The following is an 18,775-nucleotide window of genomic DNA, read 5'->3' on the forward strand; positions in this document are numbered from 1 at the left end:
AGTTATATGATCAACAGTCTCCCACCACCATTTTAGCGTATTAGAACATTGATCACCCAAAAGCACAATTGTTTACACCAGATTTTCATCCACTTTCAAAATATATTTATCTCACGCGTTTCCTATATCATTCTCTATAAATACACAAAAGAAAGTTTACATATAAATACTAAACCATTCACACATAAGAACAACTAAAATATAAAATCAAATTCCCAAAAATTTAATTTTTAGCATGCACATTTCAAAAACTACATTCAAACATTTGAGTCGGAATTAATTTACAGCACAATCAAGCCACGCAGTTAAATCCCAGGTCTAAAGAGCTTTTGGTTTCTTGATTTCTAAAGTAAATTTATTGTGCAAGGGCCACATGTCAGCAGAAAAATAGACAGCAACAAGAGCTCTGTAAATTTTAGTAACTAAAACTCATGAATTACACTTCCGGCTCTCAAGAATTGAAGCCTAAAACTAAGAAATCAATCCCATCCGCATGTGACCTCAGGCTGGCATAAATCCCAAAACTATAGCACCCGGCAACCGGGTGACCATGTTTTAAACAATCCTCCTCCGTTGAATAAAATGCATTTGCTTTATCAGATTGATATTTTGCCCTCCGCGGGTTCAACCATCAGTGGCCCAGTTTGCGTTTTCTCTCCAAACGCAGCTGCTGTTTCCTTCTTTCCTCCTCTTCTAACTTGCGGAGCTCTTCTTCATCCTCTCTCTTGCCAATTTTTTCACTGCATAACAAGAAAAACATGTCCGACAGAGTTCAGGCTGGGTAACTGGTTTATGAAAAAATGCTCTCATTTTTTGTCAATGTGTAAGTATCCTTCGAACATAAACTCAACAATATAAAAAAATGTATGGAACACTCGAGAATGAAAAATAAAGACTTGTCTCGCATAACGTTCCCCGTAATATATCATCCTTGCCTAGCATCCGCAGATTACAAGAAAGAGTGCTACTAGTAAGACATGAAGGGACATATTAATGAACAATGCAATACTATTATCTTAAAATTAAAGAAGTTAAACAAACCAAAACACCACATGAACATAATATATTAAGTTCAATTTATCTCACTCACCTGCGTCTCTCCTCCCTCAAAATATCATCAAAATTCGCTTCCATGTCACTATCATCATCTGCATCTTGATACTTGTTGGGATTATACCTACAGAAGATATTAAATCGATGAGAACTAGAGATTAAAAAACTGCAGCGAATAGTGTCAGGAAATAGGGACAAAACAGAGAAAGTGCGAACAGAAATATAATCATACCCGAACATTTTTCTGATCATATTTATAGCTTTATCGTCATCAGAACCGTCAGCAAAAGGTTGCCTCCTAATTTTTGCCTTTGGACGAACGTCTGCCAATGTACTGCGAGCTGAGACTTTTGTAGAGTGCTGCTTCACCTGCCAAAATCGTAACCCAAATATAACCCAAGGAGGAAGAGATGTACAAGCAACTTATTGCTAACATTAAATTTTATAGATATTCATACGTTATGTCTAGAGGGCAGCAATGTCTGTTTGGGTATGACTTTTGGCTTGTTCGTTTCTCGAGACTCCTTTCTTTGTACTGATTGATTTTTCATAAGAGAAGGTTGCGAGCTTGAAGGCATAGGTTTCCGCACACCAGGTTGAATGTATGGTGTTGGTTTACGCACAACGGATTGTACAGATGGTGAAGGATTTGATTTTTCCCGACCAACCACAGAATTTTTTGCTATAGATTGAGCGACTTTGGTACCTAACGAGGGACCATCACTCCTAGAAGGAACAGATTTGGGCCCCAAAGGCCGACCTGGACCACTTCCACTATTGCTACCGAGTTGTTTCCTAGATTCTACTGATAACCTGCTGGTACGATCTATCTTCTCTGGGCCAACTTTAGTTTGGTTGCCTGAAAGCAGTTGCTTCCTATGTTCATGACCATTAGAGGCTTCTCTTCCTCGATCATTGACCACCCGTTTACTATTTGACAGTGGCTGAGTGGATCGAGCGTCTTCAAAAGCAGCAGAAAACCAGAATAAGTCCACCATAAAAAAAAGTGTTTGCAATAGGTATTTGTGGCAATGAACCAAAGGGAACCATGGAAGAGGAACACACCAGACTTGGGGACAGGCACATTTCTAGACGGAGGACTTTTCATGGGCGCTGGAACCTCAGCATCTTCAGATAATAGAAAGGAATAGTCTCTAGTGCTCTTTAAGATTTCTACTTTTTTTTTCAACTGCATTAATTATCAGCAGACAGGAGTAAAAAACAAATACAATAATCAAAGAGAGAGTGACAGGTCACGGAGAATTATTACCCCACTCGTAACTTTTGTTTGAAGGCTGGATTGATGCTTTGGTCTAACATTGGTTGTAACTGAGCTCTTATTATTCTGCAGAGAAATTCTGAATGTCAACAAACAACAGAACCGACGGAGTTCTTCATTTTTGCTAGTATGCAACTAAATAGATGTACAAGTGCTACATGCTGCCACAGGAGAGGTTGATCACCATAATCCTAAGAGGACCAATAATATGCAGCATGTCATATATCACTACAATCATAGTTAAGACGTCCTCTTCTTGGAAACCTTCAAGACTCAACTATAGGAACAATGATGTTAAGCAAAAAACTTTTCGACACCAAAAACAAGATTACCGACAGCATGCCTTAGTACATATGACCTCTATATCTTTAACTCTCGCACATTATATTATATTGTTATTACTAAAAGCAACAGTTTTTAAGCACAGTGCAAATTACAGCTATAATTTATGTAAATTATATGAAAAAAAGTTAACAAACCAAGCCACCAAGATGATGCAAACAGAAGGAATATAGTGAGAAGAATGGTAATAATTTCAAAAAAACTGAATCTTATATACATACATCATATTTAGGTTTAGCAATTCTAGCAGCCAAATTTGGATTTTCCAATAAGGACTTGCTTTCTTGAATCACTCTCTGGGCAATAACTGGCTGTGAGGGCCCAAAGAAGGAACCATAGCTGCAAAAATCGCCAGTCAATTTTGTTATCCAACTAAAATGCTTTGAAACAATCTACTCATTGACATGATTCATCAACACTGTCACATTCACCAAATTGATCCACATCATAAGTTGGACCTAAATAATAAGCATGCTAAACATAGTGGAATATGCTTTAAAAAATATAATCTTATAAAAAATCAATTATCCCGATAAGTTTATCACTTTTCGGTTATTTTTGTTGGAACAGATGTAAAATTCACAATGCACAAACTTAAAATATTAGGGCAAGACATAAATATCGGGAATATCGCAGGTTAATGAAGACATGTCAATGGACAAATGCATATGCCTCAAATCATATCCAAATATATGTGACAGGGTACCCATTACCCTCCTCTAACCATCACTTCCCGTCTTTCCCTGGACTTGTATCCAGAACAATATATCAAGTATAAGGTATTATTAAATTACGGACTTGTGACTAGAACTTACTTGTCCTTACGATAAGTATTCGCTTTGCCTCGATAACCAGAATTGGCAGTCCCCAGTTCCTTCTTCATCTGCTTTCTAATTGATTCTTTTAATCGATTCCTAAGTTCAAGATATTCCAACTCATCCTGGGTAGGCTGGCAAGTTTCTTCCTCCTCATATCCGCCTTCATCACCCTCTTCTTCTGGCTCTGTACCATCATTTTCATACTCATCCAAGTCTTCATACTCCTGCACATACAAAAATAGTTCTAAAAGGATACCAAATAAACAATCCCATAAAATTTAATAGGGAAAAAACGACAAAAGTGAAACTGGTAGTTGCTTACATCTCTTTCATATCCGTGCATCGCAATTTGAAGAGCAAGTTACCTGTAGTATATATAGATGCTGGCTCTCTCAGAGCCCTGAATAACGAAACCTGATAAGAAAGTAGGAAAAAAACTAAATTTGGACTGAGATAAATTTGATCTTCTCAATGACATTCGTTTCAATTTCAAAGAGTCAAATGTGAATGCTTTGGAAAGACCGGCCATCCACCGAGAACACCATCCAAATTAAAAACTGACAAATGCTAGCGTAAAGTCATTCGGATTGCCAATTTCTTCTTCCTCTTGTATTTCTTATGGTCTCGTAGTTGTTCAATAATTCCTAACCAAATAGTTTTGAATCAACACTTAAAAAATTTAAGTAACTCATGAACAGGAAAACTATGGATTCATTAGAGAGGTGGCCAGATATCAATAATCAATTAAGAATTGAAAAAAGAAATCTACCAAATTTTTCAAAGAGGGACAAGAACGGAAAGACTCTTCTCCAGTCAAACCTTATATCGAATCTTCAGTCACCAAAGGACAAAAGAAAAACATGAAATCACTGAAATATATTCCGAAAATCAGCCGAGGAAATGAAGAATGACTCCCGATCAACTATTTTAAAAAATCCAATTTCACCGCTCATTAATTACAAAATCGTTTCAAAACAAGTACGTAAAAACCCAATTGAAATCTGATGTATATTAGTTTCCCAATTAAAATATGATATATATTAGTTTCTCGAAAAAAATCTGATACATGATCGTTTTAAACCAAAAAGATTGCGATTATCGCGTGATACGTTAAAATCTATGGAAATTCTACAGTAATTGCGGTGACAAACACATCAGAAACGTAATTCTCCGATAAAATCATAGAAAAAAAAAACAAATCTTTGAATGAAGTTATGCCAAATACCTTGAAATCGACGAACGCCAACGGAAACAATCAAAATTCAATCGCCAAAATCGAAAGCGATCAAAAAAGGAAACAGATCTGAGAGGCGTATTCTGTTGTGGGCAAAAAGCGAGTAGCTTATATAATTCGGAATTGAAATCCTGCGAACTTCTTAGCGAGGCTGGATACAAAGAAAACGCGCTTAGGCAAACCGAAAGACCTAGAACAACGGGGGGCATCTGCTATCGTGCGCTGGTGATGCAATAAATTGACATATTGTTATATTAACTAATATAAATAATTTAATTGAGACAAATTAATATATAGTTAAACTAAAAAATCAATTTTATCATTAACATAAATTATTTTAAAGTTAAATAATCATTAATAAACTCAATATTTTATTTTTTTAAATTATATTGATTAAATTTTAAAAATATATATTTATTCAAAAACTATGTTTTATAAATAATTATCAACTCAATATAAAATTAATTTTTAAATTACATTGATAAAAATATAATAAATAATTATTTGTCACTAGATCTCGAAAGTATTATTTTCGGACCACTAAAGAAAAATAATCATTTTTTTAGTTTTTAAAAATTATGTATTATTATGTTCGAATTTAGGAGAGTGTTTAAGATAAATCGTGAAAAGACAGATATTTTAGAAAAAAACCGATGGGACGTGGCTGTCAAAGCATCAATATGACAACACTTAAAAAATCTCACTCATTCGCGATTTTACGTAACTCCAATGCCCGAAAGTTTTCATACTTAATTTAGATATTTTTGATAAGTTTTATAGCTTTCCGAATTGTAATTAAATCAAATTTAAATGAAGTTTAGTGACTTTTCAATGGTGTGTGATGGCCGAAGCACCAATACGACAACACATGAAAAATTTCACTCATTCTCGATATATAACTTTCATGTTGAAAGATTTTTCTGAATTCCAACAAATCGATACCAGATTTTGAAAATCTAAAATGATGAATATTTTTGTTTCGGTCGTCCGAAAAAAATATATTGAGGTCCGATGTCAGATATTTATTTATTATATTTTTATCAAAATGATAAAAAAAATTTATTGCAATGTATCATAATATAATTTTTAAATAAATATTGTTTTAAAAAATCAATAAAATAAATTAAATAATCATAAAAAAAAGTATGCATCTGATTGAATTTATTAATGATAATTAGATTTAAAAAAAATTTAGGTTAAATGTATAATTTATTTTTCAACTGATCATATACCAATTTACTAATTTTTAAATAGTTCATGTACCAATTATGTTACTTATAACCGTGCATGTATCGATTTACCAATTTATCAATAGTTCGTATACTAAAATGAATTTTACTCATAAAAAAATCATTTTTTCGAATCCCACTAATCTATTCGTAATTACCATTATTATTTCGTAACTACCATTATTATTATTTGGCAAATAAAATTACCATTAATAGACTAACTTATCTTACATTCTTTTCCTAAGTTGAACTTACAATTATTTTGTTATTGAACGAAGATGTAGTTAGACAATTCAAACTTAAAAGTTAGGTTTGTATTTGAATATATTGAAGAATATATATTTTTTAGAAATAAAATATAATCAGTTTGTTTTAGTCTACAAATATCTACAGTCAAGTTTAATTTGGTAGGTTCGTTGCGAAGAAACTCTATCATCGTTTTTCTTTATTCATCGACAAGGCTCGAGTTCAAGATTCTGATTATAGAGGATATCTAATATTTATTATTTGTATACACTATTTGAAAAACAATAATTTAAAAAAAAAAAAAAAACCTATCTACAACGGCACATAGAAATGACAAAACAAATTTTTTTTTATATCATATCAAGAATTAACTCAGTGACAAAGATATTCGATCAAACCCACGAAAAATATTAATTTTTATGTTTAAAATATTTTTTTTCGTTGTAAAAATATAATTCTTTTTTGTTATGTTATGAATAAATATTGTTTAATATATGCTAATTTGAGTGAAAAAGTATTGCTTTTATATCAATTATATCTTGTCTAATATATATCGATTTGAGAGACAAATTATTATTTTTCATGATTTTTTTTTTACTTCAGGTATAAAAGTATAGAACTAAAAATTCGTCTCACAGTCCATAAGACTGTTGCACATGAAGCAATAACAAAATACACGCACTTTGAATGTATTATATAATAATAGCAGTCGAAAGACATACATTGCATGTGTTATTATTATACATTAATTCACTACAAATCTTGAAAAAAAATGCGACATGGATTAAAAAAATTGATGATAGAAATAATATATAAGCTTTAAAATATTTGTGATATTTAATTATTTACAATACAATCACAACGATTCTCCGTTAATTCATGTGTAGCATAACAATATGAAAGAAATAGAAAAGATATGAGTATAATTTTACTTACTATATTTTAATTCAAGATATGTAACAATGAATTCATAATAAAACCTAAAAAAAAATGTCCATGAATATATATTTATTTATAGTAATAAAATAGCATATCAAATGAAGAATCACGTGACTCGATGTATATCATAATTGAAATCAAAGACACCCAAAATGTAAAATTGAAAATAGATGTGCATGTAATAAAGTTATTGTTAAAAGTAAAAATTTACGGTAAAAAATAAAAATATCAAATTCACAAAATATAATAAAATACATACTTATAAAAAAATTTTCTACTCAATTGTGCGTTTTCTTTACAAATTGAGAGACATATTTATAGAATTTCTTCGAAAATAATCCAAAAATAAATAAATCATTACATACATCATCACATACTAATTTTCAATATTTACAACTCTTATTTTCAACATTCAATAATTTCAATTCTTATTTTCAATAGTTATATATATATTATATATATGTGTAATAAGGCAATTAAAATATAGATGGGCTTTTCCTTTAAAAAAATATGTAGACAAGAATGGGCTTTTGGTGGTAGCTAGTGGTCCAGTCCATTACGCTCAAAACAGATCACAGATGCTTATAAGTGCTGACCTATGGACCTTGAGACCATCGCGGCCCACTAAATCTGAAGCCGAATATGGATATTAGAAGATCTCATTAAACATATTGGACCATCAATTCTCGATTAGATTAAATTTGAACGCCGGATCAACTATTATAATGTCATTTTTAAAAATTTGTTAATAATTATTGTATATCGATAAAATTATAATTTTAGTCATTTAAGTTATCGTGTTTTGGAATTTAATCAAATAATATACAATGTTTGGTTTCCATCCACTAACTTGTATTTGTTTTTGGTTTTACTTCTTTATTCTTCCGAAGTCATTAAATCCATCAAATATTACTTATTTGACACTGATCTTATCATGCATGACTCATATAACAAGAATAAAGTTAATGTTACACACATGAAAATCTATTGAAGTAAAAACGAAGGGGAACAATAGGCTTTTTCCCCTCATATTTTTTAATATTCGGTATCATATTTTTTTTCAATTTGTTTTTTTAGATTTATTTTAACATGTTCAATATAGGTTTATTCTCGTACCAGGAGCTAAATAGGAGGATATCAATGTCAAATAAACAATATTCAATAAGTTTAATGGTTTTTGGTGAACAAAGACCAAATTCCAGAAAAAAATTTATTAGATGTAAACCAAATATTATCAAGTTACACGACTAAAACAAAAAACTAACTTACCTGAATAAAATTATTATTTTCCTTTTATATACTAATTAATTGTGTCGTGTGTAGTCAGGTTTGCTAGAAAAAAGCACTGCAACTATGGTCCATGCATGGATATTGTTATTATCATATCAAATAATTGAAATTTGAAAATATCTACAAAAAATCCAAATCAATATACCAAACTTTCATTAATGTAAATTTTTAAACTATAAACAAATTATATTACTAGAAGATCGAATATATGTGTGCATTTTCACGTTAAATACGAAAAGTGTTGTAACTTTTTATATTACTCAAGTTAAAGAAAACATATTTATAATACATTTAAAATAATTAGGAAAATTTACGAGAATAATATTGGTATTTTTTTAATTAGTGTAATGATCTATATATATATCTTGAAAAGAAAAGGACTACACACGCTATAATGCAATAGCTCCACTGAAAAAAGATGAAATACATACAAATATTATGTCGTGAAGTAAAGGCGAACACGATTTTGTAGCCATTTTTCGAAAACAATACGGCCCCATTTTCTCTATTATTATTATTATTATTATATAATAATATGACAAATGGCATCACAAAAAGCAATACATTATTGGAGTCGGGAAAATGATCGGCATTATCGATCTTTATCTTCATGTATGAACGATCTCAGTTTTCTAAGGAAAAGATGGTATTATTTATGTAGATATATAAATATTATATATTCAAATATGACTTTTTTTTTAAAAAAAAAGAGATTTTAAATGTGACGTAACTGTTGGATCTCGGTTTTCTGCACGCCCAAACGCAACAAAAGTTTTAAAATTTTTATTTTATTTTGACAATCAAAATACATTTGATTGTGCGTTCGTATGGTTTTTAATAAAACATTCATAGAATGTTTAGAAAATTATACCTTTGGTGAATTAATCACATGACCCCAACTATTCCGGATTTAGCGGAGATAGCTCTTGATGAAATCCCTACGAACTTTCTTCAGGGACTCCTTTCTTCTAATCAGGTCCACGACTAGATGGTTTGATCCTCTTCTAATTTTCACTAGAAAAAATAGAAGAGATTTTACGTAGAAGATTGAAAATTTGAGAGGCGGCTCAAACTATTTTCCAAGGAGAAGTGGCCGAATTATGGAGTGCTTGGGAGAGGAGATTTCGAAAATCTCTTGTGGTGGTGGCTAGGGTTATGTCATGTTAACTCATATTTATAATTAACAATGACCTAATTATCATAGTATAATAATTGGGCCCTTTAATTAACATTAATGAGCTTAATTAATTAATTGGGTTAGTCACACTAATTTAATCAATTAATCAAGGTCCATTAACAAATTTAATTATTTAATATGTTGGACTTGTACTCTTACAAGCCCATTAAACATATTACCCACCATATTTAATTTATTAATTATTAAGCTCAACCTTTGAGTTTAATAAATTAAATCATTTATAAATTCAACATTTGAATTTATTATTCAAATTATAAATTCAACTCCTTGAATTTATATCACCTCCAAAATTTAATATCTAATAAACCCAACATTTTGAATTTAATAAATTGAATTCTCAAATTTTATAAATTCAACTCTTTGAATTTATTCTCTCAAAATTTAATTATCATAAATTCAACTTCTTGAATTTACTATATAATATAAATTCAACTTCTTGAATTTACTCTCTCAACGGGAACAAACGATCCAGTACTTGTGTGACCCTCAATGGTTCAGGGATACAGCTAGCCGTGGGTTCACAACTCTTTGTGATTCAGGACATAATCCTTTATTCGGGCTTACCCTATTTAGCCCCATTCTTTTCATCAACACCTTGATTAAGAATGTCAGAACTCATTTCTGATTGCACCCATCGGATCATGGTAAGAGCGTCTAGTAGCATCGCCCCATGATCCCCTAGGTATCACTGATAGTGCCTGCAAGAACCAGTCGATTATGATTAACGTACAGTACGGTCCCTTCATCTCATATATCCCGATCGAATCTGCAACCATTGGTTCATCGAGGGTTGCATATTAATTCGATAACTATGTGATAACTATAAATAGTGGCATCGCATGTACCGTTCGAGAACTCCTTCTCTAACGTACATCTCATACTCTGGCCAGAGATTCCACGCACTATTATTTCATCGGATCACATAGGATATCCACACCCGTAGGTGAGCGGTGAATCCCCGACTACAATACACTGGCTCCTATATGTGTCGCAACTGTACCCAATCTCGCCACCTGATAACTCTCCTGGAGCCGGTAAACGAGTCAAAGCACAGCCCTAGCATATAGAGCCTCAGTGTTGTCTTGGGTCGTAAGGACTAATGGTGTACAATCATAACCACAGACTTATCCTCTCGATGAATGATAACCACTTGGAAAGTCCGAGGGAGGGTTGTTCGGTATAATCATCATATGACTACCTATCTGCATGTTTGGACATCTCTATGCCCTTACCAAGAAACGCAGTACACAACATAACAGATGCTAGTCTCAGTCTCAAGCGACCTTTATCCCTGTTTTAGGCGGCTGAATCGACTAGGAACGAATTTAGAATATGCAGTGTTTACAAATGAGTTTCAACATCGAATTACGATTCATTTGTATTAAAGCATAATCAAGGACTTTATATATGCTGCTTGCATGGGTATACAGATAAAGTATAACGAAACCATGAAAAGTTAAATTATATTAAAATAAAGATTGTTTATTTCACTTGAGTCAATAAATTTCCTAGCCAACAGTTGGCTCACAGGGCATCTACTCTAACAGTAACGACCAAAACCCTACATAAATTTAAAATAAATTAATGTCAATACTATTTTTTTTTACTTTATAAATTTGTTTATTCGCACTTTTGGTTACATGTTGTTCAATTTTAATTTTTTTTAATAAAAAATGTTGATGTAATACTAACACATTAAGATCATGCGGAGTCACTTGGCTATAGCACATGTGTCACATTTACGTCACGTTGTAGAATGACTGAAATTGAAAAAAAATGAAGCAAGACTGAAATTTGACAATATAAAAAGTAAAAATCGTAGAAATACATGTATATAGAACTAAGATCGCAACTTCTAACGTTTATTTAATTAATACCGCAAATTTATAATATTATCTGAAATTAAAGCTTTTGACTTAATTAAAGTTGGACATTTAGGGAAAATATGTTTCAAGTTTGTCCTTTTGAAACCTGAAGGGTCACAAATCGAACCTGGATTTGTTATTCCGTTAAATACAGAGAGACAATTAATTTAATTCGAAAGAGATTGATCAAACTTATAAGTTAAAATTTCACGTCCCACCATTTTAATAAATATATCTCTTCAAAATAAATTATTTAATTGTTCAATGATCTAGAGGAAGTGTTGGTCGAGTTTTATATTCAATATTTTTATTCGAAACTGATCGGTGGCTCCTTAATTTGAACAGCTTTTTAATAATAATTAAAGACCTCAATAAATATATAATTTATTTCTTAGGTTGGCAGATTTGGTTAAGATGTGTAGTACTCTAAACCTCTTTTTTTTTTTTTTTTTTTTTTTTTTTTTTTTTTTTTTTTTTNTGACCCAAATAAAAGATCCGTCTCACAAAATACGACTCGTGAGATCGTCTCACACAAGTTTTTGTCAATTCTAAATCTCCTCTCCTTCAGTGAAACTAGCATTTTACAATGCTTGGTCAATGTGATTTCAAGAACATAAAAACTCTTGCGAGACAACTTCATATATAAATTTTATGAGACTGACATCTAACTTGATTCAATTCAACTCATAAAAAAATATTAGTTTTAATGTCAAAAATATTTATTTTCATATTAAGTATGGATCGAATCGACCTGTTTTATAGATATATATATATGTGAGACCGTCTTATTTTTTCAAAAAACTTACCTGATTGCATTATCAAGTGCGTGAGGAGTACTCTAATTTTTTTTTCTTCTTCTTGAAATGGAATTAATACAATCCAACAACCTAAATTTGGCACCGTGTCTTTGTATCATTTAGATCTAATTTTTTTCCTTAAACGATTATGTTTATGCAATACGACTCGAGTTTCAAGTTAAAACGGAGTATGGAGAAGTCGCCGATTTTATGTAAGTGGATTGATAATTGGTTCAAACCAGTAATTTTTTTCCCCAAAATTCAATTACTTCTGCTCAAATTGCTTATAATTTGGGATTTGGATCCTATGTTGTGGCTGAAAATACAGTACTTGGTGCTGTGCTCTTTTTACACGAGATGATCATCGTTTGACAATTTTTCAAATTTATCTGACACTGTGTGAGGTTCATTAGATGATCAGCTGATCATCTAGTCATGTAAAAATTGCACAACACCATGTGCTGTGTTTTCAGTCACAATAGAGGATCCAAAAATCCTATAATTTGCAACTATTTTGTTTTCATTGTCAAGCAAGGAATCTTCCCATCGAAATATAAACAAATAAAACACAGCTTTCACACCCACCAATCCTCGATCAAACGGATTCCGTAACATTGATAAAACTTTTTTCAAAAATATAGTTTGACAAATTTTATTTTTTTCGAAATTTTCCCTCTATCGAACAGTATTTTATGAGAAAATGTGTGAAAAAGAGAAAATAATTAAACTAAATACGATGCTTTGACGTGTATCACCAAAGGTCCCAAAACATAAGTGGGTTTTGACCCACTGCATCCGTACATGACCCGGACACCAACTGTACCATTACTACACCCAATTTCCTATTTTATTAAGAGCAAAAAATCAATATAATATANAATTCCCACCAACCCAATCCCCGTAGCTATTTCATTACACCATACTTAACATTTGGAGCTTTAGTTTATTGCACTCCCCGCATGAGGGACGTGGGAAGATCAAGTGATATACAAAAAACGTCTATGTTAATCTATATTAATGGCGGGGAGTCCAATTAATCCGGGTTCACATGGATCAGGTTCGGGGCCATCGATAGGGTTTCCACTAGGCACAGCCCTTGTTTTGCTCATGATCTTCAGCCTAAGCGGAATATTCTCCTGCTGCTACCACTGGGAAAAACTCCGCCGCTCTTTTTCGTCCCACGGCGCCGATCCTCGTGTTGGCTCCTCCAAGCCTACGGCTCCCTCCATGGTATATTTCTTCCAAATTATATTATTAGGTGTTCATTATTCATGGACTAACTCAATAAAAGCGAATTCAAGAAACTTATTATTATTATTTTAATCTGAGTATTTTATCATCATACAAAGGCTATATGTGCGCATTGAAACTTGAGAGGTATGAAATTAAAATATTTCAAAATTATTATGGAGTAAAGTTATGCCATTGAAAAATTGACATATTAAATTCAAGATCGAAACTTTTTAATTTAATTATTTGAATAAATTTCCATCCTTTGATATCATGATTTGGTTTGGTTCTCAATTGACAAATTACTATTATTATTATTATTTTATCAGGATGTGAATAATGAGGGCATGCCCGTAATAATGGCGGGAGACAATATTCCCAAGTTCATAGCATTGCCATGTCCGTGTAATAAGCCTCTCGCCAATCGGGAAAATCAACTTCCAATCGCTTTTCCTTAATTTGTATTGATTAATCAAATATTTGTCTACTGTGTATTTTTTTAGAGACATTTGATTCATATGATTAGAGTTCGATCAAATCCTTTATTAGTCGTTGGTCTTAAATAAGCACAAAAGTCCATTATGATAATCAAAATTAGAATGGAAAATATCTCATGGGTTTTGTTTTAGTTTTAATTTATAATTTTTCATGTTAAGAAATTTTTTTGCCTCTTATACATGTAGAATTTACCAATATATATAATATAATATATATTAAAACTATCAAATAATATAATATAAAATAGAATCGGTGAAATTATTAAAATTCTACAGAGGAAGAAGGCTAAATTTAATAAATTGACATACAATTTTTAATTGAAGTTAGATGATTGGATGTAGAGAGTTATTTATACTTCAACAATTATTACTTGCATTACGTTTTAATGCTCTATTTTTCAATGGACAATATGATATGATCTTTTGACGTTCTTCTTCTATTCAAATTTTTATAACATACTGGAATCATAATATTGATAAGGTTTTTATTCTACAAAAATCTGCAATCTAAAAATATTAATTTTATGTAGCCACATACCTCCTGTCCATTGGCATCTATTGTCCTGACATATGAGACACGTATCAAGTTCGAGATATTGTATACCTTCCTCCCCAAATATATATATATATATATATTTTGCATATTTACAAATTAATTTTTTCATCTTAATTTGAAGGTTTCTTCAAATTTTGTACCTTCCTTTGGAGTAACATTAAACTTGGTCGAGATATGCAAAACCTCCACCCCATTGTAATTTATTTTTTTTAAAAAAAATCACCCCTAGATTTATTTTTGCTCGAACAAAATTTGTTTGATCATAAATCACTTTCAATGCTCAAACTTAAAATCCCTTTTCCCCTTTCCTGGATACAGAGTTAACGTTAACCGGCAAACAGGTCCTTGTAATGGTAGCTGATTGTTTTAGTAATCGCCAGCTGACCACTTTGATTATGTTAACCGGCAAACATGTCCAAACATGATATGTTACAAACAAATGATATGTTACTAAAACAACCAGCTTCTACACACGAAGGTATGTGTTCTCTTCAGGCTTCTATACGCTAGATGTTACTTGTCTTTAAAATTTGATGTTCGGAATTAAATGAATTTAATTTATCTGGAGAAACAAAAGAGAAGGTGGCAAGTTTTAGAAAATTAAGCAAGAAACACCGTACACCATCCCATGAAGTTTTCAGATTTTTGGAAGGGAGAGCAAGGTGTTTGTTCTATAACAGACAAATGAGTTGCTTCTTTAACCAGTGGGGGTAAATTAAGTCATAGGCGGCATCACAATCAGGCACGTGACTTGTTAGTTATTGGTGTGTTCTAGGGGTGGGTTTAACCAGCATAGACACGAATGAAAGTGGCTAAATTCGTTTATAATGACATAGTGTCGGTATATTATGTTCATAGAACAACTTTGTCTACAGTTCAGAGGTCTATAGCATGTTCTCACTTATCAGAGACAGCTCAACGTGAGCTAAAAGCTGAATCCATAATTCTACAAGAGGAGTAAACTTACAGCTTTGCATCACATGATCTATTAGTTAAATATATTCAACTATTCATTTCTTCCAAAAACACGAACTCATGAAAGGTATCCCCATGATAGTTTAACACTTGACACTCCCCCCTCCTGCATGAGCCAAAGATGGATAATATATGCTTCTAATTTAAGTCCAAAGTACATGCCCACATAGGCTAGGTATTTCACAATAATGATGCCTATAAATAAGCACAGGAGACCAACTTTACATGACTTTTCAACCTTGATATTATATCAGTAATTACTTTTTCCCAAATGTTCAAGCTCATGGGATATGACCCAACAACAATTATATACCTTAAAGACAAGCTATTTCAGAACATAGAGATAAACACTGGCAGGTGCGTCTTATTTTCTTGGGTTAAGTTTTCTAAACAGGCATGATTCATTTTCTTCTCGATCTAGATATTTCAGACACCAAAATTTCTCAGAGTAAAAGCTAGCCTTCCAACCTAGACAATTCAAATCTAAGAGCAGAGTACGGATTTTATAACTTTGCAAATTGCAAATTATGCTGATAAAATACTAGTATGCACGAGACATAAAATTTGACTATATCTCTAACGGTTTTCTAAGATATTCCTATTTAAGAACACGGATGAGCAGTGCTAGTATATTCTCTCATCCATCTCAAGGAATTGTGGAACAATTTTTACATCCAGGCAAAACCTCATATAAGGAACTCAAGAGTCGACGAAATTGTGGAACCTGGAATAAAGGGAAGTTACCACGCTGAAGCCATGTGGAGAGTAGTGGAGGTTGCTTTGGCATGTCTCAAACCTTACTCGACTTATCATTCATGAATGGCTGACATTGTTCGTGAACTTGAGGATGCTTTCGTTATAGAAAATAACGCATCTGAATACATGAAATCCATAGAGAGCTGGGGATCTAGTCGGTATTCTCTACAGAGGCCTATCGTTATGCCTTCCACCTCGATTACAACAGAAGCGTCACCTATGCCCATGCAACCACCACCTCCACAGCCAAGATAGTAATTGGGACAGATGAGGTAATCGATCATTTATTACAAAACACATCGTGAAAGTGTGCAGCTTAATGATCATTGCAGATCACACTACGAAAAACAGAATAACATTTGAACTCTTGTGTACGGTTTTACTCTTGATAGTGTTTGTGTAAATACTAAGAAGGATTTGTATACACATAAGTCACTATGAAAACTAAACTGTTGGTAATTTGGAACCACTGACAAACCAAAGATGTCTGATAGTACCATGATAACAACCCTATAAAGTAGCATCATCAAATTCACCAACCATATGAGTTTGCTCTCTTGGAAGTATCAGCGAAATGGTTTAGAAATAATTGAAGTCATCTTTTTGGCAGCATGACTGAATGCAATATCACCGAGTAAAAGTAAGAATTCAAGTTCATATAATATTTACTTGACAGATTCAGCCTCCATGTAGTTTAAAAAATATGTAAGTTCACTAACTTGGTGACTCGAAAAAGTTTAATGCAGAACTATGACAGTCTAGTTTCAAAGAAAATCTGAAATTTGTGGCTCATAAGAAAACGCAAACATGGCCTACTACATCATTTTATGTCATTTTCCTCAAATTTATACCAAGCACTGGGTAATTATATTAAATGAGCCAAACAAAGTTTAGCCAATATACAATGAAATCAAAGTGCATCTTGGTATATATGTAACTTTAATAACATCGATAGAAGTGGGATATGACGTGAACTTAGATTGTGTGTAACTTGTGTTATGGTTAACTAATCGCATTCAAGAATTTGATTGATGGATGAAAATTAAGATCTATAACCATAGAACATAGAATAATACAAATTAGTCATCCATCTCTACCTACTAATATTGTAATGAACATTTCAAAGCCTTACAAATTCACAGTCGTTCAGAGTTATCAGTAAATGAAACATTGAGTTAAGCGAAAATGGAATAAAAAAACAAAACAAAACAAAACTGCAACAAAAAAACAAAGCAGTAAAAGTTCCAACTCAACTAATAATGATAATAATCATCATCAAAATACAGACAATAGGCACAAATAAACATTTGGAAAAGTGAACTGCAGCCACATGCGATCCATATCCATAACATGACAGCGCAATAATTGATTTATACATAAAACAAGATTTAGAATCCAGCTACATATAAAAACATCAAGAAGATCTCCGGGAAAGTAAAGATATACAAATTAGCCACGCAATTTGGCTTTTCTTACACTCCGATGCGAATTCTGAAAGGATCAATTAGGCGTAAAGAGACCTGGATTTGCCGTAGCGTTGCTGACTTGTACTTCGAGCATCTCAAGACGCCGCTCCAGTGTGTCCATCTTTTCGTTCAATTTCGCCAATTTATTCTTCGTTGTCGATTCTAAAATTAAAGATCAAAAAAGCAAAAATTAAGAAAACATACCGAAAAGAGGGATCCGAGAGGAAAACGAAGTACATACCGAATTGCACAAGGAAATCAAAGAGTCGACGGACGTTGAGAGATATATTAGAAATGAACTCGCGGTTCTCCCAGTCGGCTTGCACTGCTATCCCCACGTTCACCGCGTTCGTTATACCGCCGGCCCGAGCCATTTCACCGGAATTCAATTCCTAGGCTCGGTTCCAGCTATAAGTTGGCCTGGCCCGCTGTTTTGGGTCGGTTTCTCGTATATTTAGGCAAAGGAGGTTTATGAGAAAATCAAAAAACGTGTTACTTTTACGCTTTCTTACAGCATTTCGTAACACGATTTTGGTTTAACGGATGAGTTTGATTTCAGTGGTTTTTGACCACGCTTAATTTTTTAATAATAAATTATATTATTCTTTCTTTTAAAAAAATTTATTGGCATATAATTATTTAACAATCCCTATAAAAAATAAATTACGTTCTATAATTATCATATTTCAATAAAATATTAACCTATATTTTGACCTTTTACTTTTAATATAATCTCTAAATATATAATTTAACAAATACAAAAACTCATGTGAGACGGTCTCACAGTCAATTTTGTGAGACAGATCCTCAACCTGATCCAATTCATGAAAAATATTACTTCTTATGCTAAGATATTATTTTTAATTTTAAATATGAATCGTATTGACTCGTTTCATAGAAATAGATATGTGATATCTTCTCACTAAATACTTACTCTTTAATATATATGGACACCTCAAGTACCTAGTTGTTATGATGGTTAGCATGGATGTGGATAATTATTCT

General features: G+C 32.2%; 3 protein-coding genes across 3 annotated transcripts; 1 reads left to right on the forward strand and 2 right to left on the reverse strand.

Annotated features, from left to right (window-relative positions):
* Positions 1 to 192: 192 nt before the first annotated feature.
* On the reverse strand, positions 193 to 4,955 carry LOC140974481 (uncharacterized). Its single transcript, XM_073437959.1, has 10 exons — positions 4,718 to 4,955; positions 3,815 to 3,906; positions 3,490 to 3,716; positions 2,896 to 3,013; positions 2,324 to 2,398; positions 2,119 to 2,242; positions 1,512 to 2,014; positions 1,286 to 1,422; positions 1,091 to 1,177; positions 193 to 740 (listed from the first exon to the last, which is right to left on the reverse strand). The coding sequence occupies exons 2-10, from the start codon at positions 3,833 to 3,835 to the stop codon at positions 632 to 634; spliced, it is 1,401 nt and encodes a 466-aa protein (XP_073294060.1). The 5' UTR covers positions 3,836 to 3,906; positions 4,718 to 4,955; the 3' UTR covers positions 193 to 631.
* Positions 4,956 to 13,162: 8,207 nt separating this feature from the next.
* Positions 13,163 to 14,165, forward strand: LOC140978776 (uncharacterized protein At5g65660-like). The gene is made up of 2 exons (XM_073444031.1): positions 13,163 to 13,520; positions 13,850 to 14,165. Exons 1-2 carry the CDS (start codon positions 13,308 to 13,310, stop codon positions 13,976 to 13,978), a joined length of 342 nt encoding a protein of 113 aa, XP_073300132.1. The 5' UTR covers positions 13,163 to 13,307; the 3' UTR covers positions 13,979 to 14,165.
* Positions 14,166 to 17,540: 3,375 nt separating this feature from the next.
* LOC140974491 (protein BRICK 1) lies at positions 17,541 to 18,250 on the reverse strand. Its single transcript, XM_073437971.1, has 2 exons — positions 18,012 to 18,250; positions 17,541 to 17,932 (listed from the first exon to the last, which is right to left on the reverse strand). Exons 1-2 carry the CDS (start codon positions 18,142 to 18,144, stop codon positions 17,805 to 17,807), a joined length of 261 nt encoding a protein of 86 aa, XP_073294072.1. The 5' UTR covers positions 18,145 to 18,250; the 3' UTR covers positions 17,541 to 17,804.
* Between the last annotated feature and the right edge of the window lie 525 nt (positions 18,251 to 18,775).

The sequence above is a fragment of the Primulina huaijiensis genome, chromosome 1 (genome assembly GCF_012295235.1).
Source record: "Primulina huaijiensis isolate GDHJ02 chromosome 1, ASM1229523v2, whole genome shotgun sequence".
NCBI classification, from domain to species: Eukaryota; Viridiplantae; Streptophyta; class Magnoliopsida; order Lamiales; family Gesneriaceae; genus Primulina; species Primulina huaijiensis.